At 38.9% G+C, this 27,047-nt stretch overlaps 1 protein-coding gene across 1 annotated transcript in view; it reads right to left on the reverse strand.

The window, feature by feature from the left end:
- Nucleotides 1-7,229: 7,229 nt before the first annotated feature.
- Nucleotides 7,230-27,047, reverse strand: part of efna3b (ephrin A3b) — a 97,268-nt gene continuing 77,450 nt past the window's right edge. The window contains exons 3-6 of the mRNA XM_088999452.1: nt 25,485-25,777; nt 25,323-25,388; nt 23,112-23,189; nt 7,230-10,158 (exon numbers count right to left, since the gene is read on the reverse strand). Of these exons, the coding sequence (XP_088855578.1) occupies nt 10,040-10,158; nt 23,112-23,189; nt 25,323-25,388; nt 25,485-25,777 (556 nt within the window). The 3' untranslated portion in view covers nt 7,230-10,039. The remainder of the gene's footprint in view (nt 10,159-23,111; nt 23,190-25,322; nt 25,389-25,484; nt 25,778-27,047) is intronic.

A 27,047-nucleotide genomic window follows, 5' to 3' on the forward strand; every position in this document is an offset into this window, starting at 1 on the left:
AAGATTCCACCGCATATAGCTATATTTTACGTTGTAAGACTCGTGCTGAATATTCCGGAAGTCTTGTTTTTGAGTTGGTGACGAGTCCGTGACTGACGTCACTGAAGGAACGCCCCTGACCGAAAAAAAAGGACACGTTGTAGCAGTCCTTCCATCACGTCAATGCTTGTTTGGTCTGAAAACCTCGTGTTGCACCAGAAAGAGCCAGAAGAGGGCGTCCAAGCTCCATGTAAGGAATTTATCAGCCTGTGGAAACGGGCTGATTAATTCCTCACAGGAGGTCGGTGGCCATTTTCTGCCTCTTTTTGGGTGAGACATTTCCCCCCAATGTTGCTTCAAAATGGCACGGAATAAATTCTTTAATCGATTGCAAACATGTATGCGTTCCTCTTCAGAACTATTTGAATCATATTCATAAATGAATGAGTAACAAGAAAGCATATTCTCCGAATCTGAAGCCATTGTTTTGATTCTCCAGCAATGCAAGACGTCTTGGCATGACGTCACGAACTGGGGGCGGGACTTTCTGAAAATGCACAATTCGCAGCTCAATTTTTCGCAGATTTTGGACACTTTACGTCATTTTTATTGGTTTGAATAAAAATATCAAACTGCGTGTTTTGGGTATTTTAGATGCTATAAAACGTTTTTCTGATGTCAGTTAGGAAACAAAAAAAAATTGACGTTGGTTGTCCTTTAAAGATGAAGTGTGGGAGGGGACGGGGGAGGCTTCCCCCTCACTGCACTCAGACATTGGAACATGTACTGCGCTAGTTTGCCAGACCATAACGAGGGATAGCTTTGGGTGATTGCAAAATAACGTGTAATAAATAATAATAATAATACATTTCATTTCTGAGCGCCTTTCAAAACTATCAAGGTCACTTCACAGTCACAGGATTCGTTTTTTTCTCTGGGTGAGCAGCCACACGCACCAGCGTTCACTCAACCCGGAAGTAAGACCTTGACATATCTCTCACAACATATTCAATCCTGTGGTTGTGTTTGTGCCTTCAATATGCATCTCTTCGCGGCCTCCAACTCCACAATGTCACCTCCCCCTCCCCGACCATGAACTCAGCACCCACATACAGACACGGTTATGTCACCACCCGATAAAGCAAATCTGTCCTTTTAATCCGAATGACTTTCGTTACACAATGGCCATTGTGACTTGATTTGTTTGTCCTCGTTTCAAGATAACAAGGGAGCCAACAGAGAGGCACAGTTGGTCGCTTTACAGCGACACTTGCTGGTTGTGCGCAGTACAGCAGTTTGTTTGAGAAAAACAACACGTGACATATTTCATTTTATAAAATAAAATGCAATCGTGTAATCACAATTAAATCGCACTTTAAATCAATCGGTGAATTTAATACAATAAAACGAAATATGTGTTCAATCTATCAATTAATTCACTTCTATTTAAAAACAATGAATTGCACAGTTCAAATAATGTTACATATACGATTCCAAATGTTTGTATATTATATATCTGCTGCACTTTTGAGATTTTCGCTTTGAATGCTGTTTACGGAATTTCACGTTTTCTCTTTATTGATATGACTATATATTTTTTCCCCAGAACTCCAGCTTCCTAACATATTACAAAGGTTCGGTGTTTTGATGGCTTCAGATTTTTACATTATACTTAGCTTAGCATTTTCTTTTCACTTTGTTTTTTTTTAAATAGTTTCAACTAATTTTGCGTTCAAGTTTGTTAGTTTTTTTTCACATTTTAGTTTATCTTTTATTAGTCTTTGGTTTTGAGATTTTGGTTTTTAAGTATCGAGACTATATTTAATTATATATTAAAACAATAATTATATCATTAATTAAATATAATTTTATATATAATTAATTTAAATTTAATGAATTATATGATTATTACAAAATAATTATTCCAAAATTATATAAAAATGTAAATATACAGTAATTTATTTATTACAAACAAGATAAAATATATGTTTGTGCTAATTTTAAAAAACATTAAGAAGTAAATTTAGGATCAATGAAGCGTAAATTATCCATAGTGTTAAACATTGTTTCTCTAAAAGTTACCATTAATCAGCTGGTGACCAGTACAGGGATGAGGGCCACCCCACCATTTGCCCAGACGCTATTCAAACATATTAAATTCCTTTTAAACATGCTGTAACATGAACATTTCCGTGCGGTCATCCAACACTTGATGAACAATAGCCACGCAGACGACTCTTCAGTAGACGGCGCATGAGACACGCCGACGTACGATGAAAAGAAAAAAGTGTGAACCAGCCTGCAAGAGGCAAAAATCATTTCACAAGAATTTTGCTATCAACTCAGACTGCGAGGAAGTGAAGGCATCTGAGTGCGATTTGCGACTGGAGAAGCGAGCCGTGGGGCTATTGAAAAGAGAAAGAGGAAGGTGCTGGGGAAGGTTTGAGCAAAACACTAGCTGGATGTTTTTTGTTGTTGTTCAATGGCAATGTGTGTCCTTTCATCATTATCACGTTTCAATAAACACGTGAAACGGCATGTTTGTGTAATCCTTCACAATCGCATTGTCAAAGATGTTAAGTTTTTTCCATACCGAATGGCCTATTGCAACTGTTTTCTTATCAGAATCAGAAAACCTTTACGTCACGTCATGTCAGGAATCGTCACCAACTGAAAAACAAGACTTCCTGAATATTCAGTGCGAGTCTTAAAACGTAAAATGTAGCTATATGCAGTGGATTCTTTGTAAAATATACGAAGTAGAAGTCATTTGAAGTGATTTTACAAATTCTGGACACAACTTGTCCAGAGGCGTCGGTTGTCCTTTAAAGGGACTACGATACAATACAATACAATGAGGCTTTATTCATATTCAGACGCTCCCCACCATACGAACGAGGTACGTTCCGAGCAGTCGGTCGAAAGGTGAATTTGTTCGTAAGTTTACTTCAGTGCTATATTTTGTATGGAATGTATTTTAAACGCTTATATAAGTATGTTTAAGGCTTGTATAAGTAACCTCTATTGGGTTGTACCTGTACTGGTAAAATAAACATTTAATAAAATATATGCTCTATAAAGATGTGTACATGTACAACTGGAGAGAATACGGCATACGTTACTACAAAATGTTCGTAAGTACCGTTGTTCGTGACTCAAATGTTCGTAAGTAGTGGAGCGTCTGTCGCTGCTTTCACAACTGCTGCAGCTCTCACAAAGTTGTCAGGAAATGTTAAAGGACAACCCACACCTCCGGACAAGTTGCGTCCATAATTTGTAAAATCACTTCAAATGACTTCTACAGAGCGCATTTTACAAAGATTCCATTGTATATACAGTAGCTATATTTTACGTTTTAAGTCTCACGTTGAATATTCATGAAGTCTTGTTTTAGAGTTGATGACGATGACCTAAGTGACGTCACGGAGGGAACGCCCTTAACCGAGAAAGCGACACACAAAGCATTTTGGGTACTTTTTTCGGCTGAAAACACAGTGTTGATCGCAAAATTAGAAGGAAAACTACATAAATAACATGACGATGAACCGTTGTGTGTCGCAGCCAATTGCAGTAACACACATAAAGGTGTAAATTTACACAAATTCCCAGCGGACAAATCAGCCCATTTCCAACGGTGCTTGTGCGCCATCTTGTGCATTTTCTGGGACGCTACATTTGAGTCCAGATGGCTCGAATTGATACGGAAGGACTTCTTTAATCGATTGCAAACATTTATGCTTTCCTCTTCAGAACTATTTGAATCATATTCATAACTGGATGAGTAACAAGAAAGCATCTTCTCCAAATCTGAACTCTTTGAAGCTATTGCTTTGATTCTGGAGCAAGGCAGTTTGTGAAGGAGTATCCTGGCGTGAGATCATGAACAAGGGGGCGGGACTTTCTGAATCTCCCCAGTTTCTAGCTAATTTGTGGCAGTTTTGGGACACTAAGTCATTTTAATTGGTGTTTTGCATTTGACTAAAAATATCCGCCTGTCTGTATTGGGTATTTTAGATGCTATAAAACGTTTTCTGCTGTCAGGAAACAAAAAATGGTGTCGTTGTCCTTTAAGTTCACTTCTTCTAATTTTCCTCTTGGCTTTTCCCTTCAGGGGTCGCCACGGCGAATCAATGTCCTCCATCTAACCCGGTTTTGGTGCATCCTCTTCTCACACACCAGCTACCTTCATGTCCTCTTTGACAACATCCATAAACCTCCTCTTCGGTCTTCCTCTCGGTCTCCTGCCTGGCAGTTCAAGGCTCAGCATCCTTCTCCCGATATAGTCACTCTCTCTCTCCTCTGGACATGCAGTGAAATGTTAAGTTCACAATTATATGTATTTTTTGTCATGGTTTCAGTGCTACTTTCGCATTAAAATTGATTCATTCAAATTAAACGATTGCATATTTCCCCATTGTGGGACTATTAAAGGCTTTCTGATTCTCATTTTGATTCTCATTATCCCAGCTCTAAACATGAGACATTATGGGCATTTTTTTAGTTAAACCTATTTGGGCCTTGGCACTGCAGGATCAAATGATCGTGTAGATTGTCGGTCATCCACCTCGATTAACTCATTCACTACCATTCACAAATTTATTCGGGAATTGAAGATATGACGTCGAGCGCCATTCCCAATTTTTTGGGGGGTTTGTTTTTTCATGTGTGGGTGCCGATAATGCGCTGACCATGGCCTGTAGCAATGTTGTTTTTTTTCACAAGGGGGCAGCATTTCCCTTTTTTCCCTGTTAGCGCGTTGTTCCAGCTTCAGCTGTTATTAAAGCACTATATAAACCAATATGTACGTATGTATTGTATTGTATTTTGGACAGCCGCCCTCATTTCAAGCTCATGTAACTCCAGACCCATATAATTTAGGAATGAACTCTTTTTTTCTGATGAAAGAAGGAAGTCTAAGGTTTCTAACGCTGCATTGAATGTGTATGTAGTCCGAAAACGCAATATTCTGTGGGTCCTGGAATTTGAGCAAATGTGACAAAAATCCTGGCTCTGGAGCGGACACGTTTTTGCACGTCTGGCAGTGAATGAGTTAAATCACACATCACAAAGTGTATTTAAAAGCTCAAGACAATCATTCTGCTCCCCAATGGAAACTGTGTGACGTGATTTTGACATACAAGAGGTCAATTAGGAAATGATAAATGGTTCAATTAACATAAAGGAATATAAAATTGAACTCAAAAGGCAAATGCATTGCGAAGGCTGAACATTATCACGTCCGATTTAATCAAACGCCCCAATGCCTTTTTTTCCGTCTCTCGTAAAATAAACTTGTCAGCCATTAGTCATCATTACTACACCGTCCGTCTCTCCTTGAGGCACTTACCTGATATTTTTTTGTCTGTAAAACCTTACCTGATTTAAAGGTAATGGGATATGCTATGACTCACGTCATGTCTGACACTGCGATTTTCTCTCAAGGTTCATTACTCAAAGAGCCTGAGAAGGTGATTGAGTCATCTTGTTTATCGTCTGTCCCGCTACTTTGTGTAGTCTGATGAAAATTTAGTCAGCATCCAAAATGTTGAGAACTATATAATGTTTGGCCTATTCATAATAAGTTATTGTCTTCAAACAATCACCAATTCTGATCCAAAAAGTTAAACGAAGCATCCAAAATTCTATGCAATCATGACCACAGAGCCGCGAGTTGAAGATAGTCATCTGAAAGAGGACTTCATTTTTAAAAACAACCTGTGTAAAATCGGAGCCAGTCTGTTCAATGATTGACAGAAAAATCATTACAACTAACGGCATAACATCAGCAGTATTCATCCTTGGGGTTTTCTTTCTTGCTTGCTTCCAATCAATAATGCGGTTTCGATTCAAGTGGAACGCAACGTGCATTCCACTGCATCAAATAGACACAATTGTGGCGGGTGGATGACACTAATATTGAAAAGCAACATTGTTCCAGAAAAGCTATCTAAAAAGCGATACATACTTTGCAAAGATAGTTTTCCCGTAAAGTCACTTCTTAATAGGGCTGTGGCTGCCATGTCTGAAATTAGTGTATGGTTTTGAGTCAGAATCAGAAAGCCTTTAATTGTCCCTTAATGGGGGAAATTAGCAATTTTGGTGAGAAGATATTTTTTATTGACAGCCAACGTTCAAAAACGTGTGGATAACAATGCAGCGTTTGGTTGTAAGAAAAACGGATAGGACAAAGTCTCATTTCACCATTTATCGATACTTCTGGCCTTTAGTCATCGTTTCAGACTATCCCACAGCTTCCAAAGTTTCTCTATACGCTTCTAAATATTATACACTCACCCATTTACGTAGAATGTGGTTAAAAATGCATACATTGCTGGTATCAATACATTACCGTTCGCGTGAAAACAAATTAGCACGATTCTGTCTGTCGATTAGCATACCTAGCCAACAACAAGGCCTACGTTGTTTACAGAGTAGCACACAAAAGGGAATTGAAACAACTCAGTCGATGACCGCAACACTTTATCCAGAGCACGAATTCAGCAGTTTTAGTTCACTTTTAGAAACATACTTTATCATGCCTTAAAGCTCGTGTCACTATTGCAAGTACAACCAAGCATATCCATCGCTAGCTTTGTTAGCTTAGCCGGTTGGTACCAGGAGTAGTAACTATGCCTCACAATAGGACAACGTGGTTGACAAACTAGCACAATCATGCCATGGCAGATAATACATTCCTAACCTTGTCTGCCAAAGCACTTTTTATTCAATCTCAGCTATCAGAGCATTGACTTTGCACCAATTTTACACTTGCAAACCTCAAGTAAATTTGGCAAGTGGCATCATCTGCTATTGTTGCTTTTTTTTTTTTTAACAAGGAACTGTTTATTTGTTCAAGTGAATGCTTCATGCCACCCCCACAGCACAAGAAGTTATCTGTGTTTAAGTCAAGGCCATTTCACTTACATTCAACTTGCGGCACAAACACGGCAACTCTATGACACGCGACTCCTCCACCCGCAATCATTCACGTGGCGAGCAGGTGACAGAAGCTCTTATCCTGTGGTGTAATCGGAGCACGAAAAGTCATTACCGGCATGGGAGAACGTCAACTTTGATATGGAACAAAAATCCAATCTGACAACATTATCGGCACAGCACGCACACATTCAGCTGCGACATCTCCAGCTGTCCTCCTCGATTGGATTACCAGTCCATTTTGTCACATCCTCAAAGCCAAAAGTAAAATTGTGTTGATGTGTTCGTGGAGACAAATAAAAGGCGGAAGCGCATCTTGTTAAAAGTAGGATTTGTATTATTTTGTTGTCACGCTCGTGGTTAGAACCTCTGTTATTATGATTCTGTTTGTCTTCTTGTTGAGTTTACATTTAAAGTCATTCCAGTCGAAAGGTAAACATGATTGTAACTGTTGTTTCCAACTCTAATAAATGCTTCTGTTGCGTCGCCAGACGACGTCGCGTAAACTTTCACACGCACACATACGTTTCTTTATGTCCTAATTCTTAAGTGCAAGAATGATTGACAACCCCCCCCCCCCCCCACAGCCATATATACACTTGGGCTGCATTGCACACTGCAATGATGCTGCATGTGATACTACAAACTCCATTTGTATTTTCACATAAACAACATACTAGCTCTTGAGAATAAAAAAACAACAATAAACAAAACAAATGTTTACAAATGTGAGTTTGCTTTGTACTTATTTGTATTGGTGAGAAGGTTTCTTAAGCCGTCATCTGTACTTCTTTGAAGGTGTCGGACGTTTCGCTTCTTATCCCGTCATCTTGGATAAGAAGCGAAACGTCCGACACCTTCAAAGAAGTACAGATGATGGCTGAAGAAACCTTTTCATCGATGGACTCCTGTACGACTGAGAGTTTACACAGATGTGTTTGTATATTGCTACAATGATGATATTCCAAATATCGCTTCTGATCGGTGGATATATCAGCATTTTTGCCATAGTTTATGTGTTCTGTTGGATTCTTTTTGTTTTGTTAACGATTTTGGTAAGTTACAGCTGCAGATGTCGTGAATGTGGTATATAAATAAAAATGTTTGGCTTGGAATTGAAGCAGATTTTGGTGGGGCAAGAGATGCAAGACAATCTTTTTTCGTCAATGGATGCTACAGCTTGGTGTTTGCTTTCAATATTTAGCTATATAGCAGACGTGCACATTCCAACATGACATCTCTGATCTACTGGTGAAAAGCACACTTTGATCCTCTCGTCTTTCATCTAGAACTGCTTTATTAAAGTACTGAAGATTGAAAGACTGACTTTGTGTTTGTGTTGTGTCACATTATGTTATTGTTATTATTTTTTTTCCTTCAAGATGGCGCCGCGAGAGTTGCTTCAGGATTTGTTTTTCTTCCTTTCCTTTCCTCTTAGTTTCATAACTTTGCTGCTGTGAAATGTAAATTTCTCTGTGTTTGTGATGTGCTATCATCCAAAGGTGATTGCAAAGGCCATTCTCTGTAAAGCAGACTACAATGTGATCATTATTAATAAAGGAGCCTTCAATCATGTCGTGTTTCAATAAAACTGTTCGAGAGAGAGAGAATACAGTGAAGTATCTAAAGTACAAGTGGCAAAAAAAATTCAAGGACAGTTTGAACTCTTTTGTGATTATTTTTCTTCAGTCCCATAAAATCATGATTAAATTCAGATAGTGGCAACATTCTTGAATTTGTTCTCTTTTCTTTTTTTTGTTCTGGCTTGCTTCTGAGGGTAAACAAAACGGTAACAAATACATGCCGTTCAACTTCCGAGGTTTAACTATATTCCCGATTGCAGCAATATGTGGAAAGATGCTTTAAGTCGAACAATTAGATCAAAATGAAATTTCGGCAAACCATATACAACCTCAAGGTTTGATCACCAGTTTGCATGCAGCCCAAGTTGACATATGGCTCCCACATATCCCATCACTATTAACAAAGACACATCACAGAATCCTTCATAAAAAAATAAAATAAAATAAAGCAAACCAAAGCTACACTGAAGGACACTGAATTTCAAGTTTGTAGAAAAACAAACAAACAACACTTTCATTACATTTCAAAACATTAAAATGTTCATTCGTGGTCCAGGTCTTGACATTTACACGCACACTTGAACGCCTCACATGCCTCTGATTTGTGAAAGGGAGAGAAAAAGAGTTCGTCGGGTCGGGGTGTCCGAAAAACAGCTTCATAATAGTTGTCTGGCCGGGGGAGTGGTAACCATGGTGAAATAAGGTGCTAGTTGCCACGGGAACGCTCTCCTTGGGCTGCGGCGTATTATAGTAATAGTAGTGGTTGACTTTTGGCAAGACACAATCTCCCCTACTTTCATGTTGAAGTCTTTTTTTCAATCATTTGAATGAAAGTGTTAAGTGTGTGAATGCATTGGCGGTGTGTGAGCATCTGCTCACACACACCCGCACGTACACACAAGATGGATTTGTGGTCCAGTGTAACCACGCCAACGCACTCTTTCATCCCTCCTCGGTATTGCTGAGTGCTCACATCCCGGCATGTGATGCTCTTTCGCAAATGTTCACGTGTGTGCTTTAACCTTGGATCTTTAAATGCTTTTTACGAATGGTGCCCCCGCACTGCTTGACTGCTTGGAGAGATAACGAACAATAAAAATAAAAAAAATCCAGGATATGTTCATGAAGCTTGGGAAGGAAAAAATGTCCTTTAACTGTTCACAATGTTCTCATTATACCCCCGGAAAAATCCATTCAATTCAGTCCACTTAAGTTCAATTTGCCCCGCTGCATGAAACTATGGCTACCAACAGGAAGTGAACCGGCCAATCACATGAGTGGGTGGATGTGTGTGGATTTTTTTTGTTTCCTTTTTATAATTATTTAATAATTTCAGTCTGATGTTGCCACTTTTATAAATGCTTTGTGTGGCGTGCATGAATTGACAATCTCTCACGCACACCCATATAACCCTCCCCCCCCACACACACTCCTATACACACACACACACACAGACTGCATCTTCACTGTCCTGCCAGGCGCTGGACCGGACCACCCTTCGAAGGCTCGTGGGCATGGTGATGCTGACGCGACGGCTGTTGCTAGGAGACGAAGAGCGTAGCCAGCAACAGCGTGGTGACGGTGAGCAGAAGGCGGTCCCGGGATGGGCTGCTACCACTCACACTCTTCTCCAGCTTGGGAGCTGAAGGGTTAAATTCATCTAAGTGAGAGAAGAAGAGGGAAAAAAAATGAGTTATATTTGTGATTTTTAAAATAGGGATATAATCGATCTATTGATTTTAACTCATTCACTACATTCCCGAATTTATTTGGGAATTGAAAATATGACGTGAAGCCTATTTTCGAATTTGTTCAGGTTTTGTTTTTTTCTTGCAGTCGGTGCCGATAAAGTGCTGGTCAGACCTGTGGTAATGTATTTTCCTCCCACAAGGGGGCAGCATTTGCCTTTTGTACAGCTGTCCCCATTTCAAGATCAAGTAACTCCAAACCCATATAATTTAGGAATTAACTCTTTTTTTCTCAATAAGTAATAATTTAAGAAATAAGAAAGTTTAAACGACAACCGACGTCTCTGGACAAGTTGTGTCCATAATTTGTAAAATGGCTTCAAATGACTTCTACTGAGTGTATTTTACAGATTCCACCGCATATAGCTATATTTTAGCTTTTAAGACTCGAGCTGAATATTCAGGAAGTCTTGTTTTTAAGTTGGTGACGAGTCCGTACGTGACGTCACTAAAGGACCACCCTTTACCGTAAAAAAGACGCATTGTAGCGGTCCTATCATCACGTCAATGTATTTTGCTGTACTTGTGTGCTCTGGGGACCTCGTGTTGCACCCAAAAGCCGCCAGAAGGCCAGAAGAGGGCGTCCAAGCACCATATAAGGAATTTATCAGCCTGTGGAAACGGAGGTGGCCACAGGAGGTCGCCATTTTGTGCCTCTTTTTTTGTGTGAGAGATTTGCTCCCAATGTTGCCTCAAAATGGCACAAATAAATTCTTTCATCGATTGCAAACATGTATGCTTTCCTCTTCAGAACTATTTGAATCATATTCATAACTGGATGTGTAACAAGAAAGCATATTCTCCGAATCTGAAGCTATTGTTTTGATTCACTAGCAATGCAAGACGTCTTGGTGTGACGTCACGAACTGGGGGCGGGACTTTCTGAAAATGCCCAATTCGCAGCTCAATTTTTTGCAGATTTTGGACACTTTAAGTCATTTTTATTGGTGTTTTGTATTTGACTAAAATATCATACTGCGTGTTCTGAGTATTTTAGATGCTATAAAACGTTTTTCTGGTGTCAGTTAAAAAACAAAAAAGTGACGTCGGTTGTCCTTTAAGGTTTCTTACACTGCATTAAATGCATATGTAGTCTTAAAACTCAATATTCCGTGAGTCCTGCAATTCTGAGTGAAAATGACAAAAACCCTGGCACTGGAGTGGGCACATTTTTGCACATGTCTGGCAATGAATGAGTTAATGGCAGAATGGCAACGTATTTATGGAGGCACAATGAACATATTGATAGAAAGATTTCTGACTTGACGTCACCTTCAATTAAACAATGGATATTTGAACACAAACAGTGCAGCACTCGAAGACAAACAATATAACTCACATGCAAAAGAATAACAGTCTGCTTAGTCAAATGCTTCCTTGTTTATGTCTAAGTGAACATGCAGTACTCCTATGAGGTGTATTCCTCATATAATGTTGCCCTTTACACATTACAAAAGTAATTTACGTTAAAATATCTATGAGAGTGGTTCTTGCAAAACTTCCAGATCAGGTTGCTCTGGCCTTCCTGAACCTTTTTGTCACCTCCTGTTTTTCCTTTTCCATGGCTGCTCTTTCTGTCTGGAAAAAAAATACTTGACTACGATAAGATGAGGAAGAGTGACTCATAATGTGATGTATATCTTGGTATGGGACCTGGAATGTGGGAACATGTACAAACAGTCGTCTTTTGCTTTTAGTCTACGGAACAATTAAAGAGTTGATACGGGTTAAAAGCAGGGATGAGCTCTGAGGGCCTGCGGGACAAAAGGGGCCCACAGCAACCCCCCCCCCCAAAAAAAAAAACCAAAAAACAAACAAATAAAAAACAAATTGAGGAATTATTCAAAGAAAAAGCCCCAAATCCATCGATAATGTTTTGGGGTGGGGGTGAGGGATATTGTTATTGGGACTTTGCGCTAAAGTAGCATTATTGTGTGAATCAATGACAAAAAACAATGTGTTACTGTTTATAAAATGAAAGAAATTATCCTTTTTTTCGTTAAAATTTGTGCCATGAGTAAGATTTAAAACATTACATATTAACAGATGTTAAAGAAAAATTCTTCAAATGTAATCTTAACCGTTTTTGTCAGATTAAACTTGTTGGATTTACAGTCATTGAATAAAAAAATGTCGGTAAAAATATTAAAAAAACAAAAACATTTCCTTACATGGATTACTGTCTGGTCTGAAGAAATATTTAGTTTCAATTATTTTAGTCATTTTATGTAGGCATATGGCCATACTCGCAACATCAGAATCAGAATGAGAATCAGAATCATGCTTATTGGGCAAGTATGTAGAACACACAAGGAATTTGTCTCCGGTAGAACGCGCTGCACTAGCATCATCATAAAAAAGACACGACGAATAAATATGGGGACACGAATAAAGGCTAATCTAATCTAATCTAATCTAATCTAATCTAATCTAATCTAATCTAATTCCTTAACTCATTCACTGCCAGACGATGTGCAAAAATGTGTCCAGTCCAGTGACAGGGTTTTTGTCATTGTCACTCGAATTCCAGGATCCACAGAATATTTAGTTTGCCCTGGAAAGGAGAGGAATGAAGATTCGCCGCAGCAAGATGGAAAATGTGTGTGAATGAGAGGGACCCAAGTGTGATGCTACAAGTTACAAGAGTGATACAAGAGTGATGCTACAGGGAGAAGAGATAAATAAGGTGGAGGATTTTAAGTACTTGGGGTCAACTGTCCAAATCAATGGAGAGCGTGGAAAAGAGGTGAAGAAGCGTGTCCAGGCAGGCTGGAACGGCTGGAGAAAAATGTCAGGTGTGATGTGTGATAGAAGGGTTTCAGCTCGGATGAAAGGAAAAGTGTATAAAACCGTGGTGAGACCAGCCATGATGTTTGGACTGGAGACAGTGCCACTGAAGAAAAGACAGGAAGCAGAGCTGGAGGTAGCAAAGCTGAAGATGTTGAGGTTTTCTTTTGGAGTGACCAGGTTGGATAGGATCAGGAATGAATACATTCGAGGGACAACTCATATTAGACGCTTTGGAGAGAAAGTCAGAGAGGCCAGACTGAGATGGTTTGCACATGTCCACAGGAGAGAGAGTGACTATATCGGGAGAAGGATGCTGAGCCTTGAACTGCCAGGCAGGAGACCGAGAGGAAGACCGAAGAGGAGGTATATGGATGTTGTCAAAGAGGACATGAAGGCAGCTGGTGTGAGAGAAGAGGATGCACAAAACCGGGTAAGATGGAGGACATTGATTCGCTGTGGCGACCCCTGAAGGGAAAAGCTGAAAGGAAAAGAAGAAGGACTAAATAAACATCCAATGCAGCGTAAGAAACCTTCGACTCTTGTCTGTCATTAAAAAAAAACAGAGTTAATTCCTAAATTATATGGGTCTGGAGTTATATCAGCTTGAAATGAGGGTGGCTGTCCAAAATACAATGCACTACATACATATTGGTTTAAATAGCGCTTTAACAACAACTGAAGCTGGAACAAAGCGCTAACATGGAAACAAGCGAAATGATGCTCACTTGTGGCAGGGAAAAAATTGGCCAGCGCTTTATCGGCACCCGAACAAGAAAAAACAAAACCCAAACAAATTCGGGAATGGCGCTCTGCATCATATTTTCAATTCCCGAATAAATGTGCGAATGGCAGTGAATGAGTTAATGTAAGTGGTACCTCTCAGTTAATGTAAGTGGTACCTCTCAGGAACCTGTCAGACAAATATACAAATATTCCAAACTATACTATAGACACCATTACAAACTTAAAGCAGAATAAATGTATCGTGAAACCAATACCGCTCAAACAGAATCAGTCAAAAAGACAACCTTGCTATAATTTGGATTTATGTATATCTCATTATAGGGCTTCGGTGTTCCTAATATAGTGTCCAGTCATGGTGAGACATAAAGCAGACCTGAGCGGCTGAGTGACACATGCAGCGTGTGTCAGCTGATTCTATAATGCTTCTATTGTTGTGCAGTGACACACTCACCGGTATAACACACTTAAACACACAAACACACAAGAAATAGTGCTGAACACCAACTTTAGTCTCGCCGTACTTTATGACGGTGCGGTCAGACACACCTTCTGACCCAGCCGACTAATAAGACGGGGGAGTAGACAATTTCTTATTCACCTTTAATCATTCTCCAAAAAGAAAAGGAAAAGTATTAAAAAAAAGTGTGATATTGTCTGGCAGCTGCCCGGCGGCTCAGACAGACAGCAGACTAATGCAATGACAGGCCGACACAAGCTCACAAGATCAGATTAAATAAGGTGTGGCCAAATGGCCTGTGGGGGCCATACTTGGACCACCTTTGTTCTTTAATCAGGTCTACTGGGCATTTAACTTACATTAGCACGTAACTGCAGGTGACTGAAGCTCCATTTCTCAGGCGGTATCCATAATAGCCTGTCTTGGCGATTATTCGGCTAAGGGGGTTCATATATATATATATATATATATATATATATTTATCATATATATATATATATATATATATATATATATATATATATATATATATATATATATATATATATATATATATATATATATATATATATATATATATATACACACAGTAAAGTCTCGTTATATCGATATTCAAGGGAGTCCGAAAAAATATCGATATAACCGGGACTATCGATATATCCGACCCTGTTTGCATGTAATTTTCTCCGTGCGTGCATAGAAATAGTATCGATATAACCGGGACTATCGATATATCCGATATCGATATAACGAGACTTTACTGTATATATAAATGGAGAAATGGAGCTTCAGTCACCTCCTCGACATGGATGACGTAAAGCTGCTGGGGACTAGTGAGTGTGAAAGCCATTGTCCAGGATGAAACCTCCAAGCTCAATGAATACATCAAAGAGAAGGCTCCAACGGATGATGTACTCAGAGTATGTCTTAGACAACGGGGAACAGTGGATGAGGTGTTGGAAGAGGACAATCATGGGAGGAAAAGCCCCTACACAGGATGTACCACCGAACCATAACTGAAGTGGCTGATCTCAAGAAGTCCTATCAGTGGCTAGAGAGGACTGGCCTAAAGGACAGCACAGAGGCACTCATCCTGGCTGCTCAAGAGCAGGCCCTGAACACCAGAGCCATAGAGGCAGGGATATAACACACCAGGCAAGACCCAAGGTGTAGGTTGTGCAAAGAGGCAATGAGACAACCCAACACATAACTGCAGGGTGTAAGACGCTGGCAGGGAAAGCCTACATGGAGCGCCATAACCAGATGGCTGGTATAGTCGACCGAAACATCTGTGCGGAGTTTGGACTGGAAACCCCAAGGTCAAAATGGGAAACATCTCCAAAGGTAGGAGAGAATGACAGAGCAAAGATCCTGTGGGACCTCCAGATACAGACTGACAAGATGGTAATGGCCAACCAACCAGATATCGTGGTCATAGATAAAGGGCAAAGGAAAGCCATTGTCGTGGATGTAGCGGTCCCGAGTGATGGAAACATCAGAAAGAAGGAACATGAGAAAATCGAGAAATACCAAGGGCTCAGCGATGACCTGGAGAGAGCCTAGAAGGTAAAGGTGACAGTCGTGCCTGTGGTGGTCAGAGCACTCGGGGCAGTGACCCCCAAACTCGACGAGTGGTTGCAACAGACCCCGGGAACAACATTGGATAACTCGGTCCAGAAAAATGCAGTGCTGGGAACAGCACTGATACTGCGTAGAACCCTCAAGCTTCCTGGCCTCTGGTAGAAGACCCGAGCTAAAAAAAAAAAAAATGGGGGACAGACACCACCCATGGGGGGTGAGATGAATAATTTTTATTTTTTATATACAGTAAAGTCTCGTTATATCGATATTCAAGGGAGTCCGAAAAAATATCGATATAACCGGGACTATCGATATATCCGACCCTGTTTGCATGTAATTTTCTCCGTGCGTGCATAGAAATAGTATCGATATAACCGGGACTATCGATATATCCGATATCGATATAACGAGACTTTACTGTATGTAAGAAAATTATTGAAGTATTTTTTTCAGTAAAAAACATTCTAAATTGTTGGACTGTCATAATTAAACAAACAATTTTAGTGAAATGTATAATGTACCGTATTCACGATTAAAAAAGCAGATATTGATTATATTGATTCGAATGGGAAATGTTTCCATTCTCAACCAAATCGGATTTCGAACAGGTTTCTGGAAAAGATTGTGGTTGAAAAAACAATTTTGACTGTACACGTAGTATGAGCACCTAATGTTTAATAGTTCAAGTGAATCATAACAATTTTTTTCCGGTGTATAAGGCGCACCACCAATGAATAGTGTATTTTCAAACCTTTTCCACATATAAGGTGCACCGGACTACAAGGCTTCAATGAATGAAAGAACATTTCCAAATATAATACAGTGATACCTTGGCTTACAAACTTTATTAGTTCCCAGACAGAGTATGTAAGGTGAAAAGTGTGTATCCCAAAAAAATAATTTCCCATAGGAATACATTAAAATGAGAATAATCCGTTCCCAGGTCCCCATAAAACATAATTTCCTACTTTCTTATTTTCTAAGCCTTAAAACTCCACAAAATATACCTTATTTTATGTATAATAAATGTGCTATGGTATTATAATTAAAAAAATAAACTGTACTGTATAATAAAGTCGTTTTATTTACCTTTATGATGGCTTGATGGAATGGAGAGGCCGGTTTCATCAGAATTCAAAACTTGATGAGGAACGTAACCTTATTCTTTGACCATCTTGAGGAATGATCCCATGTAGGTGCTTTCTCTGCGATAATTTTATCAAGTTCCTCATCAATTGTGTTCTGTTTCGCTTGGTTGATAGCTTTTTGCATTGGGTTGTTTGTGGAGCCTGATTGATGGGATATTTTAACCTTGCAGTCTACATTTTGCCGATCAAAGTTGAAAGTTGAAACTCTCTCACTGTCATCTGCCTGTCTCTTTAATGTTGAAATAAAGGACAAAAACAGTCGGCTGCCATTTTGTTTGTAGGAAAATGGGCTCGTTCGCGAACGACACATCACTCATTGTCGCAGGTCCGTGTGTATCCCGAAAAATAGTTTGTATGGCAAGGTAAAATTTTCATAAATTGTAAACCGAAAAGTTCGTAAGCCAAGGGATTCGTAAACCGATGTATCACTGTATATACATATAAATAAAACAAATAATATAAAACTAAATACAGTAAAGTCTCGTTATATCAATATTCTAGGGAGTCCGAAAAATATCGATATAATAATAAAGGCATATCCAATCCAATCCAATCTATCTCCGTGCGTGCATAGAAATAGTATCGATATAACCGGGACTATCGATATATCCGATATCGATATAACGAGACTTTACTGTATATATAAATGTTTAAAAGTTTTCCGAATATAAGGCACGCCACCAATATAAGGTGCAACCATAGAGGGTGGGGTTATGCATTACTTCCTCTTGAGGGGGAATATTCTGGCAGTAGTTGCCAGACCTGTTGTGGCTCAATATGACTTCACATATAAGGCACACCTGCGTATAAGGCACAGGGTCATCTTTTGAACAATATCAAGGCTTTTGGGTGTGACTTATACACCGGAAAATACGGTAAATGCACAATATTTTGTTATGTGAAAGGTATAATGTATATCATAATAGAAAATTGATTGTAATCGAGGAGTGGTTCTCAAAATGTTGGACAAGCATTATCTCCCCCAAAATACGACTGTAATGACAAACGTATATGAAGGCAAAATGTTCATCATCGTTCTAAAAAGTAGCATACCCAAAAGACGCAGGGTGATATTTTTAGTCAAATACAAAACACCAAGAAAAATGACTTGAAGTGTCCCAAAACTACTTCAAAAAGACCTCAGAAATTGCGAGTTTCAGAAGGTCCCGCCCCCTTGTTCATGACGTCACGCCAGGACGTCTTGCCTTGCTCGAGCATTAAAAACAATGGCTTCAGATTCGGAGAAGATGCTTTCTTGTTACTCATCCAGTTATGAATATGATTCAAATAGTTCTGAAGAGGAAAGCATAAATGTTTGCAATCGATTAAAGAAGTCCTTCCATGTCATTTTGAGGCATCTGGACTCCAATGTAGTGTCCCAGAAAATGCACAAGATGGCGCCCAAGCTCCATTGGAAATGGGCTGATTTGTCTGCTGGGAATTTGTGTCAACTAGTATTAAATATTCTCATCAGAGGAGATGAGATGAGAGATGAGTATTAAATATTGGTCTTGGTGCAACACACAACGATTCACCATCGCGTTATTAATGTGTTTTCCTTCTAATTTCGCCATCAACACGGATCAACACGAAGTTTTCAGACCAAACAAAGTACCCAAAATGCATTGTGTGTTGCTTTCTCGGTCAGGGGTGTTTCAGACGTGACGTCACGTCAGGTATCGTCACCAACTCAAAAAGAAGACTTCCTGAATATTCAGAGCGAGTCTTAAAACGTAAAATATAGCTATATGCGGTGAAATCTTATTAAAATACGCTCAGTAGAAGTAATTTCAAGTGATTTTACAAATTATGGACACAACTTGTCCGGAGGCGTTGGTTGTCCTTTAAAGATTGAGGCCATTTGCTAACAAAAACAGCAGCCTAATAGTATAGATGAAAAGTTAGCATTGTGTCAAAAAATATTTTTTTTATCCTGTTCTTGTATTGAATTTAATTGTTAGTATCAACAGGTATTGTCCGTACTTTTATTTATACTTATTAAGTGTAATATTTTCCAAAACATTACATTGGAAGAGAGGATTGCAAATGCACAACCAGCTCAATGTTATGTAATTGGATCCAGCAGGGCTTTGAAAAGTGATGAAAAGCTGTTTTGACTGCACAAATCTTGTTTGAGGTCATATCCAGTTTAGGGGGAAAAGGTGTCCTCGGGCATTCTGGTAAGTTAGCAAAACGCATCCATATTGATATCATAGTTTGATTATTTGGGGAAAAAAACAATCCAACGAGAGTGCAAAAATGAAAATTCAAGTCCCAACATGGGCCAGAAATCTTTTTCAAGCTCAATGACTTGTGTTATTTCAAACGTCAATCAGAACAATTGGAGACAGCAGCTATCACTTGTGATGCTTACGAGTGAGGCAATTTGATGAACTCAGCGATTCGGTTCATTATGATATCCTGTTCATCATCATTTCCACCTTGACACACGTAGCCCTGAGCATTTTTTTTTCTTTTCCAGTATTATTACTTTCAAAAACCACATTGACGGCTAATTACTCATCTTCAAAACGGAGTCACTCAGCTGCAGTAATATTTGTCATTCTACATTTTGAATTCATATATCCCCATGCATGTTATTATATTTTCTGTCTGCATGTGTTGGTGCAATATTTCTGCTGAAAAAAAAATCATTGCGTGGTGGCGATCCAGAATTTCGGGAGTTTCGCCAAACCCATCGTTATTCATTGTAATCATAAAATCCAGATATTTTTCTTATTTCAGGATTTATTGTTTTATTTATTTTACATGTTTATTTATATATCTACCCTCCCACTTATTTATTTATTTATTTATTTATTTGTTAGTTTATTTAGTTCATTATTCATCGATTATTTATTTATTTATTGGTTTATCTATCTGTCCACGTATTTATATATTTAGTTATTCGTGTGTCTATTTATCTATTTATTTATTTGTTTATTTATTCATGATAGTTATCTATATATTTATGTATATTTATTTATTTTTATGTATCAAATTATTTATTTGTTTGTTTATCTATCTACCCACCTATTTATTTATGTATTTATGTAGTTATTTAGTTATTTATTTAATTATTATATGTCTCTATATATTTACCTACCTATTTATTTATGTATGCATGTATGTATTTATGTATCTTCTTCTTTTCCTTTTGTCTGTATGTATGTATGTATGTATGTATGTATGTATGTATGTATGTATGTACGTACGCATACACACACGCACGTAAGTAGGTAGGTAAGTATGTATGTATGTATGTATGTATGTATGTATGTATGTATGTATGTATGTATGTATGTATGTAGGTAGGTATGTATGTAGGTATGTAGGTAGGTAGGTAGGTAGGTATGTAGATAGGTAGGTATGTAGGTAGGACATTTATATTTATATTTATATTTATATTTATATTTATATTTATATTTATATTTATATTTATATTTATATTTATATTTCATCGAGCAATAATTTTTACTATGATTTGTTCAGACAATAGGTTGCGTTCAAGTTCTGAGCTTGCACTCTGATCAACGTTAATTGCAGTTAAAAATAAAAAGCCAGCAGATCGTTAAACAGCCTGCCGTCGATTGCTAAAAGTGTCCGAGTGACTAATATTACATTCTCATCAGTGAAATCCCTCCTGATGTTCCTGGAAGAGGTCGTCTGACACGTCGTCGACGGTAATTGCTGGGATAATAAAGGCCATTAAAGAAAAAGCTTCTGATTTCTCTGTTAATGGCCCTGGCATGCTTTGTCAGAAGCTGAAACCTGAAGCCTTGGTGACGACAGGCAGAGATGAGCACTATCGTGCTGCTCGGGGATTCGAAATCTGAAATCCAGTCGCATAAGCGCGGTAACAGAAACGGAGGCTGAGTGAAACGTACACATTGACAACAAGCGGCTTGAATTGGAAGGAACTCACGCGCTGAGCGTGATAGCTGAATAACAGTAATTGAGATTGTGTCCCGACAAGCGTAATTAGATGTCAGTCGTAGAGACGCCTTTTGCTTGTTGAGTTGTTTGTTTAATGCGCTTGTTTGTGGCTTTATTTGTCCGTTCATTCTTGCCTAGGTGTTTTTTAAAGGCATTCTTCAAAAAGTCTGAACACGCTTTGCCGCATATCCAAGAATTTGAAGTTTCAAATGTTTGAACGTCTGACGGTTCATAATTTGTTGTTTCCAGTCTTTGTTGCACAAAAAGACGGACAAAGACCACAGTAAGGTCCAACGGCGGTCATTTGTCGCAGCAGTGATGACTTTTCTCGTGACAGTTTGGACAACAGACTGATTTACGAGGCAAACACACACGTGGAGATGAATAGCGTGCATATATTACAAGCTGCCACGGAAGACTGCAAACACTTGACAGGATGAGAATTGATGTCCACGTGGCTGCTTCCATAACGCGACCTGGTCGGGCGAAACAGATTGTTGTTGAATTTTTGTCGCTGGAAAGTCGGCGAGCGCATGATTGGCGGAGACATTGAATCGCATATGTCACTTAGCGATAGTACTAACCGCTTGGCTGCCAAACTCAACCCAAAGTCGCTGACAGATTTAGCATCGTTCCTGTGAGATGGAGCGCTGGATAATCTTGCGCAACACAAGGCTTGCCAATATGTTGTGAGTAGAAGAAATTCAACCTTCCTGTTTACAGTCACAATGCAAGACAGTCTCGGAGGGCTAAAAGTCTCAAATTGACTTATCGTGTTTGTCATATTCCCCGCTTATTTCAGCGCCGTTCACCTGAGTCAGAAACAAATCTGTTTCAAAATTCTTGTGATGAGGGCGAAGTAAGTAAAGAGCAGCATGGTGAAGGGCAGAATTTTCTTCTTCGGAATTTTGTTGATTGTGTGGAGTTTTTGGGGCGGCCTATTTGTCCATTGAAAATTACATCACAATGCCTCAGGGTTCAACCAATAGGGGCTTAGCTTCATAAAATAGGTCTCCGTAGGCATGCTTGGGGTCTTTCAAAGTATTTTTGAAATAAATTTTCCCTCCAAATATTGTTATGGCAGTAGATAGCCTCTTGGTAAATTTAGTCAGCTGCTTTTTATTTCTTTAAATTGTTTCTGAATGTCTTTAATGATTTTGTTTGTAAATGGTTTAAAATGGTGAACTTTTTACTCATTCACTGCCCTCCTAAATTTATTCGGGAATTGAAAAGCATGACGTGGAGCGCCGTTCTCGAATTTGTTCGGGTTTGGCTTTTTCTTGCGGGTGGTGCTGATAAAGCACTGGTCAGACCTCTGGCAGTGTTTTTCCCTTCCACGCGAGGGCAGCATTTGCATTATGTCCATGTTAGCGCTTTGTTACAGCTGTTGTTAAATCGTTACATAAACTAATATGTATTGTATTTTGTACAGCCACCCCCATTTCAAGTTCATATAACTCCAGACCCATATTACTGAGGAATTAACTATTTTTTCTGATGAAAGGAGAGAGTCTATGGTTTCTTACGCTGCATTGAATGTTTATGCAGTTCTAAAACTCAATATTCTGTGGGTCCTGCAATTTGAGTGAAAACGACAAAAACCCTGACACTGGAATGGACAATAACTAAATTTTATCTATGATTTTATTTATGCCCTATGTATTGTGATTGTAAAGTGTCCTTGAGAGCTTTGAAAGGCACGTACAAATAAAATGTATTATTATTATTATTAATAATAATAATAATAATAATAATAATATTTGTTTGCACATTGTCTGGCAGCGAATGAGTTAATTGTGTGAAACACATTCAGTTACCTTGTGTATGAAATTGACACGAAAAAAATAAAGATTTCTAGTGTATGGGGTATGATTTTTTGGCACACAGAAGGTACAGATAATAAAACAGAACCTCAACTAAAAATTTGGCATGCGCAAAGGCTCACCCAGGCTTGATTATACTTTAGCATGTCTTCAAACAATCAGCTTTAAATTATGATAAGCAGTAAAATAAAATGTCTATATGAGAGGGAACTTGCTGGGCCTTGTTCGGAAAGGATTTCCACCTACGGGAACAAATGACACTTATGCTCTTTTATGACATTTGGCATGAACACTGACGACCCAGCTGTGATTCCAGTGTGGGTGTGCGGGTGGGTGTGTCAAAGATGTTTTCCACACGTGCTCAGGTGTGGAAAAAAATGACTCACCAATATCGTCCATCTTTAGGCCCGGTCTAAGCGTGTAGTCGGACTCTGTTGGATCTGGTTCATTGTCGACATCAGAGGCTAAGGGAAAGAGAGAGAGAGAGAGAGAGAGAGCAAAGGTTAAACTGACCAAAGGGCTTTTAATTACTTCTAACCGGAGAGAGTTTGACAAACGTGTGCTCGAGAGGAGCAACGGGAAGAGCACATGGGTTAACAAAATGGCCAGGAGTGCTTTGACTGACACGCCATGCCAGCACTGTGAGAGCAGAGGAAGAAGCGAGTCGGGGTTGTTTGGAGTGAAAAGAGATGAAGGGCGACGCAGTTGGCCAGAGAGGAGAGGTTAATATTTCAGGGATGGCTCGGTTGAAATCACCAGAAAGGCCAAGGATCAAAGTCTGTTAGCATAAATGTGTGTGTGTGTCTGTGTGTGTGTGTCGGAGTCAATGAAAGAGGTTAAGACTGCTTGTACATAGCATCCACTGGCCACACATAGAAGTTTGACATTCATTCTGACAAGGGTGATGGTTGGGGAAGAGAGAGAGAGAGAGAGAGAGAGAGAGAGAGAGAGAGAGAGAGAGAGAGAGAGAGAGAGAGAGAGAGAGAGAGAGAGAGAGAGAGAGAGAGAGAGAGAGAGAGAGAGAGAGAGAGAGAGAGAGAGAGAGGAGAGTGAGAGAGAGAGCAAGAGAGAGAGAGAGAGAGAGAGACAGAGAGATAGAGAAAGAGAGAGGGGAGAAATACACACAGAGAAAGAGAGAGAGAGAGACAGGGAGAGAGACAGACAGAGAGAGAGAATTAGAGAGAGAGAGAGACAGAGAGAAAGATAAAGGGAGAGAGAGAAATAGAGAAATAGAGGGAGAAAGATAGAGAGACAGGGAGCGAGAAACAGACAGAGTGAGAGAAAGAGAAAGAGAGAGAGAAAGAGAGACAGAAATAGAGATGAAGAAAGAGAGACAGCGAGATACAGACAGAAAGAGAGAGAGAGAGAGAGAGAGAGAGAGAGAGAGAGAGAGAGAAACAAAGAGAGACAGACAGAGCGAGAAAGAGAGAGAGAGAGAGTATCTCGCTATGAAAGAAAGAAAGAGAGAGAGAGAAAAGAGAGAGAGAGAGAGAGAGACAGAGAGAGAGAGAGAGAGAGAGAGAGAGAGAGAGAGAGAGAGAGAGAGAGAGAGAGAGAGAGAGAGAGAGAGAGAGAGAGAGAGAGAGAGAGAGAGAGAGAGAGAGAGAGAGAGGGAGGGAGGGAGAATGGAATGGAGGACATAAGGACAGAGCGAAAAAAAGTGGAAGAAAGAACAACAACGGGGTTGTATGTGGAAACACTGCAGCGGCAGTATTCATCACACCATAACTGTTTGAGCCAGTGTGTGAGTGTATCTGTGTTTGTGTGTTTGTGTGGCGTTGGGGGGTTAAGATATTAAAACTGCCCTCCCCTAAAAGCTCTTGAAAATTGATGGAGCGATTTAAAAACTGGGTTCACTTCAGTCTGTAACCAGCAGATGTCCTCACAAAGCATAAAATGTGAAAGTGTGTGTGACATGCAATTTCTCTCCATGTGTGAGCTTTTAAGGATGCCTGCGTTCTTTTTTTTTTCACGAATGAAAACAGCTTTCGGATGTTTTAATTTTGGAAGAGTGGAGCCACTTTTGTGGACTAAAAATTTTTTGATTGACATGTGCAAGTTAATCGGCAAAAAAATGCACTGGACGCAAAATAACAAAAGCATAAAACTTATGAATAAAAACGACGTGTTGGTGTAATGTGGGCCAAATTGTACTTTTATATTTTATGTATTATGGGGAAGGGAGTGGACTTGATCTTTAATAAATATCTGTGGACTGTCGATGAAAAGATTTCTTTAGCCGTCATCTGTACTTCTTTGAAGGTGTCGACGTTTCGCTTCTTATCCAAGAAACTTCGTCAGCAAACTACATTTTTACTGGTACTTTAGGCCCTATATATATATATCCCTACTGTCCAGACATGGCAGTGCCGGACTCTGCCATGATAGGTCCCTCCTCTCAGGTTGGGGGGAGCAGATGACTACTCCCTGCGGCTCCACTGATTGTTCCTATCGTCCTGACTAACGACTGGCCTGATTGCCCCACTTTCTCTGGTATCACCTCATCAGTATTACTAATCCTATGTTGCCTAAGTAGGCTATTGTACGAACGATCCAAATTGACGAGGTGTTGGTGGGAGTCCAGATTGGATGCGTACCTGTGGAGCAACAGACGTACACACGTAGTCTCAGGCAGCTACGGCCGTGGTGATGAGTCGGCGTGGCTACAAAAAACAAAAACACACACATACAAAACGTTTTTGATCTCAATAAAGGCATGAAATCAAATTGATAGATGAAAATGGACAACAAATACTTACAGATGTAGTAGTACTCCTGCCCGACGTGGAACTCGTAACCCAGCGAGAAGGCGCTGTAGCGCTGGAACTTCTCCGAGAATTTGATGGGGGCATGTGGGGCGTGCGGCCGGTTGCACTCCCACCTCTTGAAGCCCATCTGGGGGTCGCAGTTGCGGTAGCCGCGGTAGCTGACCATGTAGAGGATGTACTGCTCGCTGGTGCCCACCATGCGCTGGCTGTCGTTGTAGTGAGGGCAATAGATATCCAGGTAGTCGTTGACGTTCACTTGCATGGTGTAGCCCTCGCGACGCAGACTGGACGCACAAAGACAAATCAGGATATCGTTTTGTTATTGACAGGATGTCGCTTAAGTGGAACATTTGACATTTTGATACTTTTTCCACAATTAGTCTTGTTCTTTTTTCGGCTTTTCCCTTCAAGGGGTCACCACAGCGAATCAGTAACCTCCATCTTCAGAGGTATGATATGCATGTTTGTTTTTGCCCAGCTTTTACATCGGATGCCCTTCCTGACACAACCCTCTGTATTTATCCGGGCTTGGGACCAGCACAAGAAGACTTTATGTCCCTTTGTGGCTACAGAACAAGCAACTCGCTCAGTAAAAGGCTCCCAAACACAAAATGGTCATCAGCACAGCAACAATCAAAAAAGAAAAACTATACTTAAATGCCAATGTGAACAAATAATAATAATGTTAATACATTTTATTTCAAGCCCCCACAATTAGTCTAGGCAGCATTTGTGGGGTTTGCTTTTGTAAGATTCTGATTCCTTTTTCCTATATATTTTTTACTTTTATTCATGTCATTATTGTTTCATGTTGACTTTATTTATTTATTTATTTATCTATTTATTTATCTATTTATTTTTAACTTATTTATTTACTTCTGTATTTATTTGTCTATTTGTCTTTTTGTCTAGTAATTTATTTATTTACCATTGTTTTTTATGTATGTATTTACTTATTTATTTTTCGTTTTATTTATTTATTGAATTTGTACTTATTTATTTGCTTCTTTATTAATTGTATTTTTATGTATTTAGTTATTTATAGAATTCTATTTATTTATTTACTTCTTTATTTATTTGTCTATTTGTCTTTTTGTCTATTTATCTATTTTTTGCATATTTATTTATTTGTCATTTTATTTATGCATTTATCTATTTATTAATTAATAGAATTCGAATTTATTTAATTACTTCTTTATTTCTTTGTCTTTTTATTTATTTATCTATTTATTTATTTGGGGAGTTTTGAAAGGCACTTCGAAATTAAATGTATTATTATTATTATTATTATTATTAGTGTTTTTATTTATTTATTTATTTATTTACGTAGTTATTTATTTGGCCTTTTATTTATTTATTTGTTTATTTGTTTTTAAAATGTATCTAATTCATAATCTTAGTAGTCGTTGGTTTAACTGATACCAAAATTAATCATATCCTGACCATTTTTTTATATTATATTAGCAAGCCATGCAAAAAGCCAAGTGACAAAGAACATATTTTTGAATTATTTTGTTTACATACTTAATTTTATTGTAAGACGATTGAGAAAAA

This window comes from Hippocampus bargibanti, linkage group LG06 (assembly GCF_051943395.1).
Source record: "Hippocampus bargibanti isolate YZ-2025 linkage group LG06, ASM5194339v1, whole genome shotgun sequence".
NCBI lineage: Eukaryota > Metazoa > Chordata > Actinopteri > Syngnathiformes > Syngnathidae > Hippocampus > Hippocampus bargibanti.